Below are 14,373 nucleotides of genomic sequence, written 5' to 3' on the forward strand. Positions count from 1 at the left end.
GGTTGTTGTTTTCCTCTCCACTCCACCAGGCTCGGGGCCGAGTGGCTACCCTTTTACCACCCCGAGACCTGGTTGAGGGGCTCACCCGGGCTATATTTCTGGACACCGCTCCAGAAGCCACGTCATCGTCTCGTCATCTAATACCGACAGACCATGCATCCCGTTGGGTGGGTGGTACACCGGGAAGTCCAGGATAACATGGTCTGCGGTTTGGTCCTCTGCGCCACACTTGCACGACGCATTTGGGGCCAAGCCCCATCTGTGCATTGATGAGCGGAAACGCCCGACGCCGGTCCAAAGGCGATTGAGCCTCACCCAGGATAGCCTTGGCAAGTCCATCCCGAGGGGCTCAGGGCCGGCGACTGGGATGTGGTCACGGAGTTTGGAGGTGTTTGCCTCCCACTCCGTGCGCCACATATAATCCGCCCATCCAATCCCACCGTGCCTTCTCACGAGCTGCACCCCGCCTCTGGAACTCTCTCCCTCAACCACTCAGAGACTCACCCTCACTCCTCACTTTTAAATCCCACCTCAAAACCTACCTGTTCTCCCATGCCTACAGCCTCCCCTACCCCTAGCCATCTCCCCCATCCCGGCCACCCCCGCCCCCCCCCCCCTGGACACGCATACAACCTCCCCTACCCCTACCCATCTCCCCTAACCCTGCCACCCCCCTGATATGCATACAGCCTCCCCTACCCCTAACCACCTCCCCTGTCCCTACCACCCCCCCCCCCCTCCCCGTTCGCTGACTCTGTGTTCCATGTTACTTGTTGTTTTTGTGTTTTCCGTATCTCCTATATTGTCAGCGTCTTTGAGCCTCGGAAAAGCGCTATATAAATCCAATGAATTATTATTATTATTATTATTATTATCCTGCCGCACTGATGTTAAGATCTCTGCATTGCTGCCTGAGATCCTGTGCGGCAGGCACAAATGGGTGTCTCGACTTGAGACGCCGGGAGGGCTCCGCTGTTATAGTGAGCCTATCATATCCCTGAGGGGGGCCGTTCTTGAGGCGTCGAAGCCTGCTTAGCTGTCCGCAACCGGTGGTGAGGGTAAAGCTGTGATTACGGATGAGCTCCATGATCATTCTGACCATGTGCCTGTCCGGCAGCAGGCGGAGCAGCTTGCAGGTGAGGCCGCGATGCCATACGGTATCGTAGGAAGCCGTCAGATCTATAAAGACGGCCCGGCTTCTTTTTAGCCGAAAAGCAATCCTCGATGTCTTGAGTCATCAGGGTGACTTGATCTACGGTCGACCTCCCACGTCGGAACCCGGCCTGCTCACGTGGGAGCAGCGGGTCGACAATTGGTTCGATGCGGGCGTAGATGAGACGCTCGAGGATCTTGAAGGGGATGCATAACAGAGAGATGGGACGGTAACTCTTAGGGTCCCCTTCAGGCTTATTCGGTTTAGGGATCCCAACAACTAGGGCTCTTCGCCAGATTTTGGGGATCTTGAGTTGGCGCAAACAGGAAGTGAGGAACGCTCTCAGCCAGGACTTCAAGGCGGGTGCGGCATGGAGAATAAGCTCCGGGCAGATGGAATCAGGCCTCGTAGCTTTCCCTGGCTTTAAATGCTGGAGGGCAGCAGCGAACTCCTCCGGGGTGAATTCACGGGAGATGGAGTCACTGCTAGGTGTTGTGGCCCTCCAGAGGCAGAAGTCGAGAAGACTCGCGGTCTTTGCCCTCGTATGACCCACTTTTCACGAATTGTAATGCGATTTTATTTGCAGAGATGGGGCAGTGACGAGGGGAGTGTCTGGACCTACCAGTGAGATTGTTCATGGTACTCCATGCCTTACGGCTGGAGTGCGAGAAGTCGATGGAATCAATAACCTCCTCCCAGCGCTCCTGTCGTTTACGGTTGAGTCTTGACAGCAAGGCCTGTCCGACTTAGCTCCTGCAGGGGCCTGGAGGAAGGCACAGTGGAGCTTCTCACACTCCTCATCCCAACACGGTTTGTAGCTATTGCGACGTCCGCGTGGGATGGATTTTTTTGCCACTTTCACCAACATGCCGCAGAAGTCCCGGTACGCCTCATACACTTTGTTAGTGTTAGGCGATGGGAGGTGCCTTGTGGATTTGTTGGTAAGGAGGCGGAAGCGTTTCCAGTCGGCCTTTCGGAGGTTCCACCGTTTCACTGGCTCACTCGGGACAAGGTCCACGAGTTTGGCTGTTGTTATCAGTGAGGGTCGATGTTGAGACCTCGGGAACTTTCCTAGCACACGTCTATTAGGGAGCCGGTTGTCAGCGCTGACACGAATGCCAGGTCAGGGTTCGTCCCAGTGTTCCAGCGACCGGAGCGGAAACTGGCTGCGCCCTTGGGGTCGTACAACAGGGCCAGGCTGTTATTAGCTGCCCAGACAGCCAGGTTCTCTCTGTCGGGTGAGTTGGTACGGTAGCCCCAGTCTTCATGCTGGCAATTGAAGTCACCAGCATAGATACAGGGGTGGGGGAACACTGGTAGACACACTGGTGTGATTCGCGAGGGTGGAGGTTTGTAGACGTTGACGATTTTTAGACCGGCAACGTCCACGCACAGCCACTCAATCTCCGAGTCAGCCGGGGATTGGTCAGCGAGAGTCCAGCTCAACCTTTGTTGGACAAACGTGGCGAGGCCATGCTTCCTGCTCAGGGTAGACCCAGCTAGCTCAAAGTTTGGTAGAACTAGCTTGTCTGCTGATATGCAGTGGGTCTCCTGGAGGAGAATGACGAGGGCCTTGGTGGTATTGACCAGGTGTTCGATGACGTCGATCTTACTGGGGGTTAGTCCTTCGGTGTTCAGCTGCAGTATTCTGGGTTCGAGGTCAGCAGACCTCTCCCCCGGCTGCTGCCGAACACCAGCCCGGGTGAGGGGCCCTGGTTGGCAAACTTTGTTTGTTAGCTAGCCAGCTAATTCAGGGAGAGTCAATGACTGTCCATTGTCCTTTTTAAATAAACGAATAAATAAAATAAAAAATACACACAGGCAGACATGTACACCCACACACACACACACACACACTCTCAAAGGTGGACATGACCAATAGACTCAGTTACAATTGCACTCTTTTTCTAACTCATGCATGCTCATTTGTGACACGTTCTAGTGTTTTGGTCCGCATGTTGGGATTCCCATTTAACGTTCTGACTTTTCTTTAGAAAAATGCGGATTCATTTCCGCATTGTTGAAAGTCAACGACACGCTCGCTAATCAACTAACACAGCTTGTTTTGTGAGCCTGCTAACAATGTAAAGTAGTGTTATAGTTAACTAGGTAGCAGTGGGGATTACTCACTGAATCCATTGTGTTGCAATATTTTGGCTTGACTAGCGAGTTTGTGTTGTGATTCTCAACAACGTCAAAATGGATTTATGTGTTTCAAAATAGAAGCCCGAACAAACATTTTGATTGGTTGCCGACATGCGGACCAAAACAGTAGACAGTGTCGCATTTTTCATCCATAACACAGACTTTTAATTCACACACATGTTGACGAATGCAGACACACACGCATACAAACAGCCTGGAAACAAAGATGCACACACACACGCATACAAACAGCCTGGAAACAAAGATGCACACACACACGCATACAAACAGCCTGGAAACAAAGATGCACACACACACATACAAACAGCCTGGAAACATAGATGCACACACGAGAAGAGCTCAAATGATCAGGCTTCATGGCTCTCCGCGGACATGTCCTGCTTGTCATCCCTTCTCTCTCTCTCACCCATCCTTCCTGTCATAATCTATACTGTCTCTATCAATAAAAGAAAAAAAGAAAATATTAATAATAATGGTAGTGTGTTGTGTTGCGCTGCAGGTGTTCTACTACTCCACCAGCATCTTCCAGAAGGCGGGCGTGTCTCAGCCGGTTTACGCCACCATCGGGGCTGGGGTGGTCAACACTGCCTTCACCGTGGTGTCGGTAAGAACACACTGTACCAGCCTGAACACACTGAACCACCTGAACACACTGAACACACTGAACACACTGTACCAGCCTGAACACACTGTACCAGCCTGAACACACTGAACACACTGTACCACCTGAACACACTGTACCAGCCTGAACACACTGTACCACCTGAACACACTGTACCCCCCTGAACACACTGTACCAGCCTGAACACACTGAACCAGCCTGAACACACTGTACCACCTGAACACACTGTACCACCTGAACACACTGAACACACTGTACCACCTGAACACACTGTACCAGCCTGAACACACAGAACCAGCCTGAACACACTGTACCAGCCTGAACACACTGTACCAGCCTGAACACATTGTACCACCTGAACACACTGAACACACTGTACCATCCTGAACACACTGTACCCCCCTGAACACACTGTACCATCCTGAACACACTGTACCAGCCTGAACACACTGTACCACCTGAACACACTGTACCACCTGAACACACTGTACCCCCCTGAACACACTGTACCACCTGAACACACTGTACCAGCCTGAACACACTGAACACACTGAACACACTGTACCATCCTGAACACACTGTACCAGCCTGAACACACTGTACCAGCCTGAACACACTGTACCCCCCTGAACACACTGAACACACTGTACCACCTGAACACACTGTACCAGCCTGAACACACTGAACACACTGAACACACTGTACCAGCCTGAACACACTGTACCAGCCTGAACACACTGTACCACCTGAACACACTGTACCCCCCTGAACACACTGTACCAGCCTGAACACACTGTACCCCCCTGAACACACTGTACCACCTGAACACACTGAACACACTGTACCCCCCTGAACACACTGTACCAGCCTGAACACACTGTACCAGCCTGAACACACTGAACACACTGTACCATCCTGAACACACTGTACCCCCCTGAACACACTGAACACACTGTACCAGCCTGAACACACTGTACCAGCCTGAACACACTGTACCAGCCTGAACACACTGAACACACTGTACCATCCTGAACACACTGTACCACCTGAACACACTGTACCCCCCTGAACACACTGTACCACCTGAACACACTGAACACACTGAACACACTGAACACACTGTACCAGCCTGAACACACTGAACACACTGTACCACCTGAACACACTGTACCCCCCTGAACACACTGTACCACCTGAACACACTGAACACACTGAACACACTGAACACACTGTACCAGCCTGAACACACTGAACACACTGTACCAGCCTGAACACACTGTACCATCCTGAACACACTGAACACACTGAACACACTGAACACACTGAACACACTGTACCAGCCTGAACACACTGTACCCCCCTGAACACCCTGAACACACTGAACACACTGTACCACCTGAACACACTGTACCACCTGAACACACTGTACCAGCCTGAACACACTGTACCAGCCTGAACACACTGTACCACCTGAACACACTGTACCAGCCTGAACACACTGTACCATCCTGAACACACTGAACACACTGTACCATCCTGAACACACTGTACCAGCCTGAACACCCTGAACACCCTGAACACACTGAACACACTGAACACACTAGGTTGTAGCCTGGAGTTCAACAAGTCCAAATCCTTGGGTACAGCTGTTAGATTTGTGTCGATCAAGGGTTGAGAGAGATGTCTTCAGTTCCCCTGACCGAAGTCATCTAGGAAGCAGTAAAAGTTGGCAACGTTCTTGCAGAAAGATTAGAAAAATATGTGCATGATTTCATTCAATTTTAACCGTGCCCCGAACCCTGTTTGGCCTCATAAGGACCAGTGGGGTTGCGGAGGCTAAAAGCTTTAGTTATAAATGTTTAAATGTTGAAGCCTGGGAATCACTGTGGAAAAGCATTTGACCTTTGGCACGCACAGTGTATGCCTTTGTGGAAAACCGGCTAATGACCTCTTGCATTACTCATAGACCTCGCTCAGTCTGTAAGTAGTCCAGATCTCTGCCCTACAAGTGTTGAAAGGGGGTATATAAACAGAAAGGGGGTATATAAACAGAAAGGGGTATATGCAAATATTTCTAACTTCATACCACATCCACATTAAACTCTCACTCACACTCCCATCCTCTTTCCTCCCCTCTTCCTCTTCTTCTCTCTCTGCTAGCTGTTTGTGGTGGAGCGGGCAGGCAGAAGATCCCTTCATCTCATTGGCTTACTAGGAATGGCTTTCTCCTCTGTCCTGATGACCATCGCCATGGCGCTGCTGGTATGTGTCTGACAGAACATGATGATAAGAAAATCGACTGTGACATGGTCTGGTGAAAAGGGCCGCATGTCGGCAATTCTCAAGCATATTACGAAAGTTGAAGTGTTGAAGAGCCCACTCGATATAACAAACAACAGTTTTAAGATCACTAAATACTTGCCTCATCTGCCCTAGGCTACTGGGTAAGTGATACATGGCTTGTAAACAAACGTACGTTTTAGGACGTGTTCAAAAGCAAGGACTGTGCGATCATCTAATTATGTGTAGTTATGAGTTTTTAGCATGTTGATGTTCTATCAGCGATGTGGTAAACATGCTGTTAGATGACCAGAGCGATGTTCCTTTTTAGCCGCTAGCTATTAGCAGCTGTTTTTTGCGCGTGTTTTGATTCAGAGCTTTATTGTCGAAGTGTCCTTGAGAGAGGCACTGAACCCCTAATTGCTCCAGGCAATGGCTTTGACCTTTTGCCCAGAGCATAAATACATTTCATTGTACTCGATGACGTTGTGTGCGATGACAGAGCTTGAATCCCTTTACTTTCCCTTACACCACCTTTGTTAAACTGATTACAAAGTGAACTTTCATCTGACCATCACCTCAAAATGACAATGTCCGCGTTCCACAGGACAGATTGAGGTGGATGTCTTACGTCAGCATCGCAGCTATCTTCAGCTTCGTGGCGTTCTTTGAGATTGGCCCCGGCCCCATCCCCTGGTTCATCACGGCGGAGCTGTTCTCCCAGGGCCCGCGGCCCTCCGCCATCGCCGTGGCAGGCTTCTCCAACTGGACAGCCAACTTCATAGTGGGCATGAGTTTCCAGTACGTAGAGGTAAGGAGACTGGAAAATCACTCCCCCCCCCCCCCATTTTCTGTCTGTTTGTTTCTCTTAAACAGTTTTGTTTGAGTTGAGTTGAGTTTCAGCTGGCCGTTCTATTCAAAGCGTATACCTCCAGCCAACTGATGTGTGTTACAACTGGGTAAACGCTGTACAGTAGGTAACTGTTTCTTCAAATGTGCATGTTGTCGTCATCATGGTGGTGGGATACCTCAATGGCGGTACTGCGGCAGATAGTGCTTTACGTTGGTAAAAGAGACAAATGCAAAACCTTTACTGTGGGAATAAACACCTCAGTTTACTGTTAGAATAAATGACTCCCTTTGATTAGGCCTATAATGACATAACGTACATATCGTTTTGTTATATAGAGATCTTCCCTATATACACAATATTATATATTTCAATGTTTGTGTCGTTGAGAAACAGTAATATTCGAATTGCTCAAAGACGCCCCCTGGTGGTTGTAATAACCCCAAGAAAACGGCAGTACCACTGTCTCAACCATACTCTGCCTTGTTGACAAATCCATATATCGAACACAGACCTACTGTATACATACGTCAATCTCTACATACTGTATAGCTTTTGTTGTGTCCTGCCCTTTAAGACGGAATCACGTGTTAGACTAAGGAGGAAGTTGAAGTGTATGCTGGGTAGTGGGCTGCCATACTGATTCATGCTGAGAAGTTATGTTGAGTAGTTTGCTGCTATACTCATGCTGAAAAGAATAAACCTGCGTTTGATGGACCACGTTCTCTATCGACTATTATTACTTACAAGTCCAGTCCGGACACCACAATTGGCGACGAGTAATCGGAGTTTACTAGTTTTTTTACAATGGCTGTAAACGTGCCGTTTCCCTGTTTTTTCCTGCCTGCGCCTGGTGAGCCCACCATTCCATTCAAGACATGGCGGCAAATTTTTGAGAACTATTTGCTGGTCATCAATGCTAGCGGTAATGCTTGGCCTGCTGCACGGCGTAGAGCCGTCTTACTACACTGCCTGGGCACCGAGGGACAGCGTCTCTTCTACTCGCTCCCAAACACAGGTGCAGACTACGATACTGCAATGACTGCGTTGGAGGAGTACTTTGTGCCCAAGACAAACACTGTTGCTGAACGCCATGCTTTCCGTAAGAGAGTACAGATGCAGAATGAAACGGTCCTTCAGTATGTGATTGCACTACGTGAACTTGCAGCTACGTGCGACTATGGCGATCGTGCGGATGAGGCGATCCGTGATCAGCTAGTGGAACATCTACACAACCCGCGGATCCGTGAAAGACTTTTGATGGACAATAAACTTACACTGGAAAGGGCCATGACAACTGCTACACAGATTGAGGCTGCTACGGAGCAAGCTAAGGCCTTCTGTGAGCCGCGGCCTGCATCTGTGCAGGCGGTGCAGCACACTCCACAACGAACAGGGGGACAGTGGGGTAAGCGTACAAAGCCTAGGGAGGCTTCACAGCGGAAAACATGTTACCGCTGTGGATCAGATGGACATTTAGCTAATGCAACTAACTGCCCAGCTGCATCAGTTACATGCAGACAATGCAACAGAGTGGGTCACTTTGCCAAGGTGTGTCGCAGTACACAGACACACACCAAGGAGGTACGTGAGGTTGATCTCCCTGAATTTACAGTGTTATATACTGAACATTCTGCACGTAATAGTGATAAGATCACATGCACTGTGGAGATTATTTCAGAACACTCACAGTCCAGTAAAGTGGAATTGCTGGTTGACACTGGTTCATCTGTCTCTATACTGCCACAGAGCATCTACGCACAGTACTTTAAAAACATTCCACTTACTGAACCGACTGCCAGGCTGGTGTCTTACTCTAAAACCAGCATTCCAGTGCTGGGGTGCATGTCTGCTGATGTTTCTCTCCATGGCCGCACTGCTCCAGGTACCTTCTTCATTGTGGAGAGGGGGACCTCACTGATGGGGAGGGACCTAATGACTGTGTTAAGTGTGCATATTGCAAACAACAAAGTGGTGCCTCCTAATGACTCTGCATCTCTGCCTACTCCTGTGCTCCAGTGCACTACTGCATCTGCTCCCGCTGCTGTAGGGTGTGCAGAAAACTTTGTGCACCGCGTGAAGGTCGATTCCTCTGTCACACCGGTACGCCAAAAGCTGCGCCGGCTACCGCTGTCTGTCAGAGACGCAGTTTCTGATGAACTGAAGCGCTTACTCGCTGCTGGAGTGATCGAACCTGTCGACGCCTCTGCTTGGGTGTCCCCCATTGTCGTCATACAAAAGAAGACTGGAAAAATAAGGATGTGTGTCGACCTGCGTGAGCCCAATAAGGCGGTCATTATTGACGCCTTTCCACTGCCTCATATGGATGAGCTCCTTTCCAGCCTGAAAGGCTCCACCATCTTCTCATCCATTGACCTGGCTAACGCCTACTACCAGGTGCCTCTTGCTGAGGAGTCACGCGACCTAACGGCATTCATCACCCATGATGGACTGTATCGGTTCTGCCGTGTGCCATATGGACTGGCATCAGCGCCAGCTGCCTTTCAGAAGATGATGAGCATCATTCTCGCTGACCTGCCGGGTGTGGAGTACTACATTGATGATGTCATCATACATGGCAGTGACAGGCACACACATGACGAGGCTCTTAAAGTTACCCTGCAACGTCTGAAATCTGCTGGCTTGCAGCTTAATAACGACAAATGCCGTTTCCGTGAGCCCAGTCTACCATTCCTGGGTCACACTGTCTCTGCTGATGGTCTGCTTCCAGACACTGTACGCATACAGGCCATCGCTGAGGCTCCAGCACCCACTGACGCTACTACACTGCGTTCCTTCCTCGGCTTGCTCTCCTGGTACTCTAAGTTCCTGCCCAACCATGCCACTGTGGTGGAACCTATGCGAGCATGCCTGAGACAGACGGACAGTGCATTTCAGTGGACTGACGAAGCACAAGCCAGTTATGAAAGGGTCAAGCAACTGCTGGTAAAGAGCCAAGCCCTAGCATTGTTTGATCCTGCACTGCACACTATCATATCTACCGATGCATCTGACTACGGGTTGGGTGCTGTGATGTCACAAGTGGGCCCTGACAACGTTGAGAGAACTGTTGCGTTTGCATCTCGAACTCTCTCTGCGGCTGAGCGCAAATATGCTGTTGTGGAAAAGGAAGCCCTGGCCTGCGTCTGGGCTGTGGAGCGGTGGCGCACTTACTTGTGGGGACGCCGTTTCACTCTGAAGACGGACCACCAAGCGCTCACGACACTGATGACTACAAAGGGTGTCGGTCGCGCTGGTCTACGTGTTGCAAGATGGTCTGCCCGTCTCATGTCCTACAACTACGATGTCACCTACCGTCCAGGCTCTGACAACGCACCTGCCGACTGCATGTCTCGCTTACCTCTGCCTGCTGCATCTGCTCCGGCTGACGACGACACGGAGTACGTTGCTCTTCTCACCTCTACTAGTGAGTCTCTCTCTGCTGCTGACCTGGACTCTGCCTGTGCCTCATGTCCCGAGCTCACAATGCTCCGCGTCATCATCTCAAGTGGTTGGCCTCCTTCCTCTAAAGGTCTCGACCCTGTCTTGCTACCATACTACCCACTCCGCCATGAACTGTCTGTGAAGGACAGCTTCATATTTCGAGGCTCCAGAGTGCTTGTCCCTGACGCTCTCCGCCCTGCACTGATCTCCATTGCTCACGAGTCCCACCAAGGAGTGGTGCGGACCAAACAGAGACTTCGTGAACTGTACTGGTGGCCTAAAATGGATGATCAGGTGCTCAGTGCTATCCGTGCCTGCCACTTGTGCCAGTCAAATGACAAGACAGCAAAGCCACGTCCAGGTCCACTGCAACCTGTACCACTTCCTGATGGGCCATGGCAAAAGGTTGCCATGGATATAGTCGGCCCATTCGAAACAGCTGCTCCAGACTGCAGATACGCTGTTACAATGACTGACTACTTTAGTAAATGGCCTGAGGTAGCCTTCACCCGAGACATCACTACTAACACTGTGCTTGCCTTTATGTCATCTGTGTTCAGCCGGCATGGGAACCCGCTGAACATTGTCACTGACAACGGTGTGCAGTTTACGTCTGCATCATTCACATCCTTCCTGAAAGACAGACAAATCTCACACAGCCGATCTTCTCTCTACTACCCGGCTGCTAATGGGGCCATAGAAAGGTTCAATCGGGTGCTGAAACAAACCATCCAGCTGGCCATTCAGCAACATCAGCCTTGGAAACCAGCTGTGGTAGACTTTCTCCAGGTCTACCGTGCCACTCCTCATGCCACTACTGGTTCATCTCCTTTTGAACTGCTCCACGGTCGGCCCATGCGAACCAAGTTGACTCTGTTACCTCCTGCTCCTGAGTGTACTCCGGCGACGATGAACATTCGCCACAGAGTCAGTGAACGACAGCGCAAGATGAAGGCCTACACTGATGCCAAACGTGGTGCACGTCCTCCTGCTTTTCAAAAAGGGGACAAAGTGCGGGTTAAGAATCCTCTGCATGTGATGAAAGGTCACAGAAGGTACAGTGATCCTCTCACCATAAGCAAGAAGGTGGGGGACAGCACATACATTCTGAGTGATGGAAAGACTTGGAATGCCTCTCATCTCACTGCTTTCCCAGACACTGCCGCAACCACAGACGGAGACACTGTAGAGCCTGTGGTTGATCATTCACCCAGGCCTAGACGTAATATCCAGAGGTCTGGATGGCTAAAGGACTATGTCTCTTGAATAGCCTAATAATGGGTCACTGACAGTTGTTGAATTGTATTCCTGTTGTATGGGGATTGTTGCACTTATACTGTTTGCACTACTTTGGTCTATTGTTATTGTATTAGACTGTCATTACCTAGATTAATAATATTTAAGTTTCCTTATGTGATATTGATTGGGTAATGTGATATTGTTTTGTTTATACATGCTGAATCTACCATTTCATTTTTTTGCTTGCCTTGTTGTTAGTACAAGTAACTCTTTTCCAGAAAGGGGGAAATGTTGTGTCCTGCCCTTTAAGACGGAATCACGTGTTAGACTAAGGAGGAAGTTGAAGTGTATGCTGGGTAGTGGGCTGCCATACTGATTCATGCTGAGAAGTTATGTTGAGTAGTTTGCTGCTATACTCATGCTGAAAAGAATAAACCTGCGTTTGATGGACCACGTTCTCTATCGACTATTATTACTTACAAGTCCAGTCCGGACACCACAGCTTTTTAACACAATTAGAACAGCCATGAGGGGTCATTGGACCCCTGTGAGTAAAGACAAATGTTATCTTTGCACTCGATCAAATTTCAGGACCCTCCTTTCATGACTTTTCCTAGACATGTGCGTTCTACCACCCAGTATCCTTACATTTTCAAAATCACATCAGGATAAGCTAGTATAAAGCTATTTTGCCGTTTTTCTGTGTAGGAAGCAGGCTAATTTACAAGGTGGCCAACTAGTGGTCGTTGTGTGTAAATAGCAGCTTTAGCATTGTAAAGAGGCGGCTCTTTTAGTAGGTAAAAAAGGCACGGCTGTTCTACTGTTAATGGACGTTCCTCCGCTCTGTGCTTTTAATCTTCTCTCTAGCAATTGTGCGGGCCCTACGTCTTCATCATCTTCACGGTGCTGCTCCTGGGCTTCTTCGTCTTCACGTACTTCAAGGTGCCTGAGACCAAGGGACGCACCTTCGACCAGATCTCTGCCGGCTTCCGCCAGGGGGCGGCAGGACAGGGGCAGGATAATAAGTACTCTGCGTCGGAGGAGCTCCATAGCCTCGGGGGTCTAAACCTCTCTGACTCTCAGCTCTAAGACACCCCCCCCCCCTACACACACACACACACACACACACACACACACACACACACACATACACACACCCCACAACACCCCCAGGCCTCCTAGAGCAGAGCTGTCCAAGTCAGACCACAACTGCAACTATTGATAGACAAGATGCTGCAGCCAGGGCAGCCGAGGGCAGCGACCCCCCCCCTTTCTATACAGAGAAGACCCCTGTCAACTGTGCTCAAGTTGTTTCTCAAACACTCACACATAATGTTGCCTATATCTGCACCGGCACAACCACTTAGAACGCACCAGCACATTGCTTATTTCTAAAGCCCCCCCCCCCCGGCCACACTAGTCTGTCAGAAAACAGACAAAAAAGTCTGCTATGTTGATGTGATTGGTGGAATTCGGGGTGTGATGTCGAACAACTCAACAAGCCTAGAAGCTCAACAACGCTTCCTCGTTTCTAACGGACTGTCGGAAGTTCAACTCCTCCACCTGAACATTTCTGTCCATGAAAAAAATACACAAATGGACACAGACAAACCCTTACCTCCGTAGTGTGGACATTTATTTGGACATCCCTCCCAGGGAAATTAAGGATAGAGCTTTCTCTCTCACTCTCTCACTCTCTCTCTCTCTCTCTCTCTGTCTCTCTCTCTCTCTGTCTCTCTCTCTCTCTCCCCCCATTTCATCAAGGAGACCTTGTCACACACTGAAAAAAACTGTGATTGCAATCCCACTTATTGAAGGCAATTTAATTTTCATACAGTAAAAACAAGCAACCAGTGGTGAGTAGATGTGATGAGTCTCAGTAGCTCACCTACAGTCATGATCCTCTAGATCTAGATGATCCTCTGATGATATTCAATACACTGAATACAAATCACTCTTGTCCAATCTTTGGACACCAGCCAGTCAACATTGGCCCAATGATAGCTTGCAGCAGTATCTCTGTGGCATATGAACTATCTTAATCCTGGAGACATATCTGTCAATATTTGACTTCTATTATTTATGCAGTAGTACTTAATGCAGTAGTAGAACAATGTAAAGGCAACAGTCTTTGTTAAAAGTGTTCTGTTTCTCCTCCTTGAGAAATGAATGAATCATGAAGTACATTGCATTTATAGGTTTGACTAAATGGTTGTATTAATATCGCTTTATACTGTAATTGACATGTTTATTGACCATAACAGTAACTCATAACAGTAACTTAAAGCGCACCATTATCTGATGAGCACCAGGACCAGATCTTTGATTTCTCTGGGGTTCAAATCAACTCAAAATAAGTTGTATTTTTTTTACATTTGAAAGTACATTTGACATAGGTCTCAATCAGTCATTGTTTTACTGTACGCTGTATATCAAACAATGACAGATACACTTGAGAAGTAGATTCATTTGCTCAGATGTTTTGAGATAATATTGTTGTAAGTGCAAATAGGCCAATCGTAGGCCATATAGCTCTGTTTAACATTCATCCCTCGGGATATGTATTTAAACTGCATCAGATGTGCATCCATGCCAGTGTAAAGGAGACTTCCTAGGCTA

At 49.0% G+C, this 14,373-nt stretch overlaps 1 protein-coding gene across 1 annotated transcript in view; it reads left to right on the top strand.

The window, feature by feature from the left end:
* LOC308163988 (solute carrier family 2, facilitated glucose transporter member 1-like) overlaps nucleotides 1-12,843 on the top strand; it is a gene marked incomplete at both ends in the record, with an annotated part of 20,015 nt that extends 7,172 nt beyond the window's left edge. Inside the window, 4 exons of the mRNA XM_080538155.1 lie at nucleotides 3,819-3,923; nucleotides 6,102-6,203; nucleotides 6,829-7,032; nucleotides 12,622-12,843. Of these exons, the coding sequence (XP_080394281.1) occupies nucleotides 3,819-3,923; nucleotides 6,102-6,203; nucleotides 6,829-7,032; nucleotides 12,622-12,843 (633 nt within the window). The remainder of the gene's footprint in view (nucleotides 1-3,818; nucleotides 3,924-6,101; nucleotides 6,204-6,828; nucleotides 7,033-12,621) is intronic.
* Nucleotides 12,844-14,373: the final 1,530 nt, after the last annotated feature.

Source organism: Nansenia antarctica, assembly GCF_963989245.1.
Source record: "Nansenia antarctica genome assembly, chromosome: 8".
NCBI classification, from domain to species: domain Eukaryota; kingdom Metazoa; phylum Chordata; class Actinopteri; order Argentiniformes; family Microstomatidae; genus Nansenia; species Nansenia antarctica.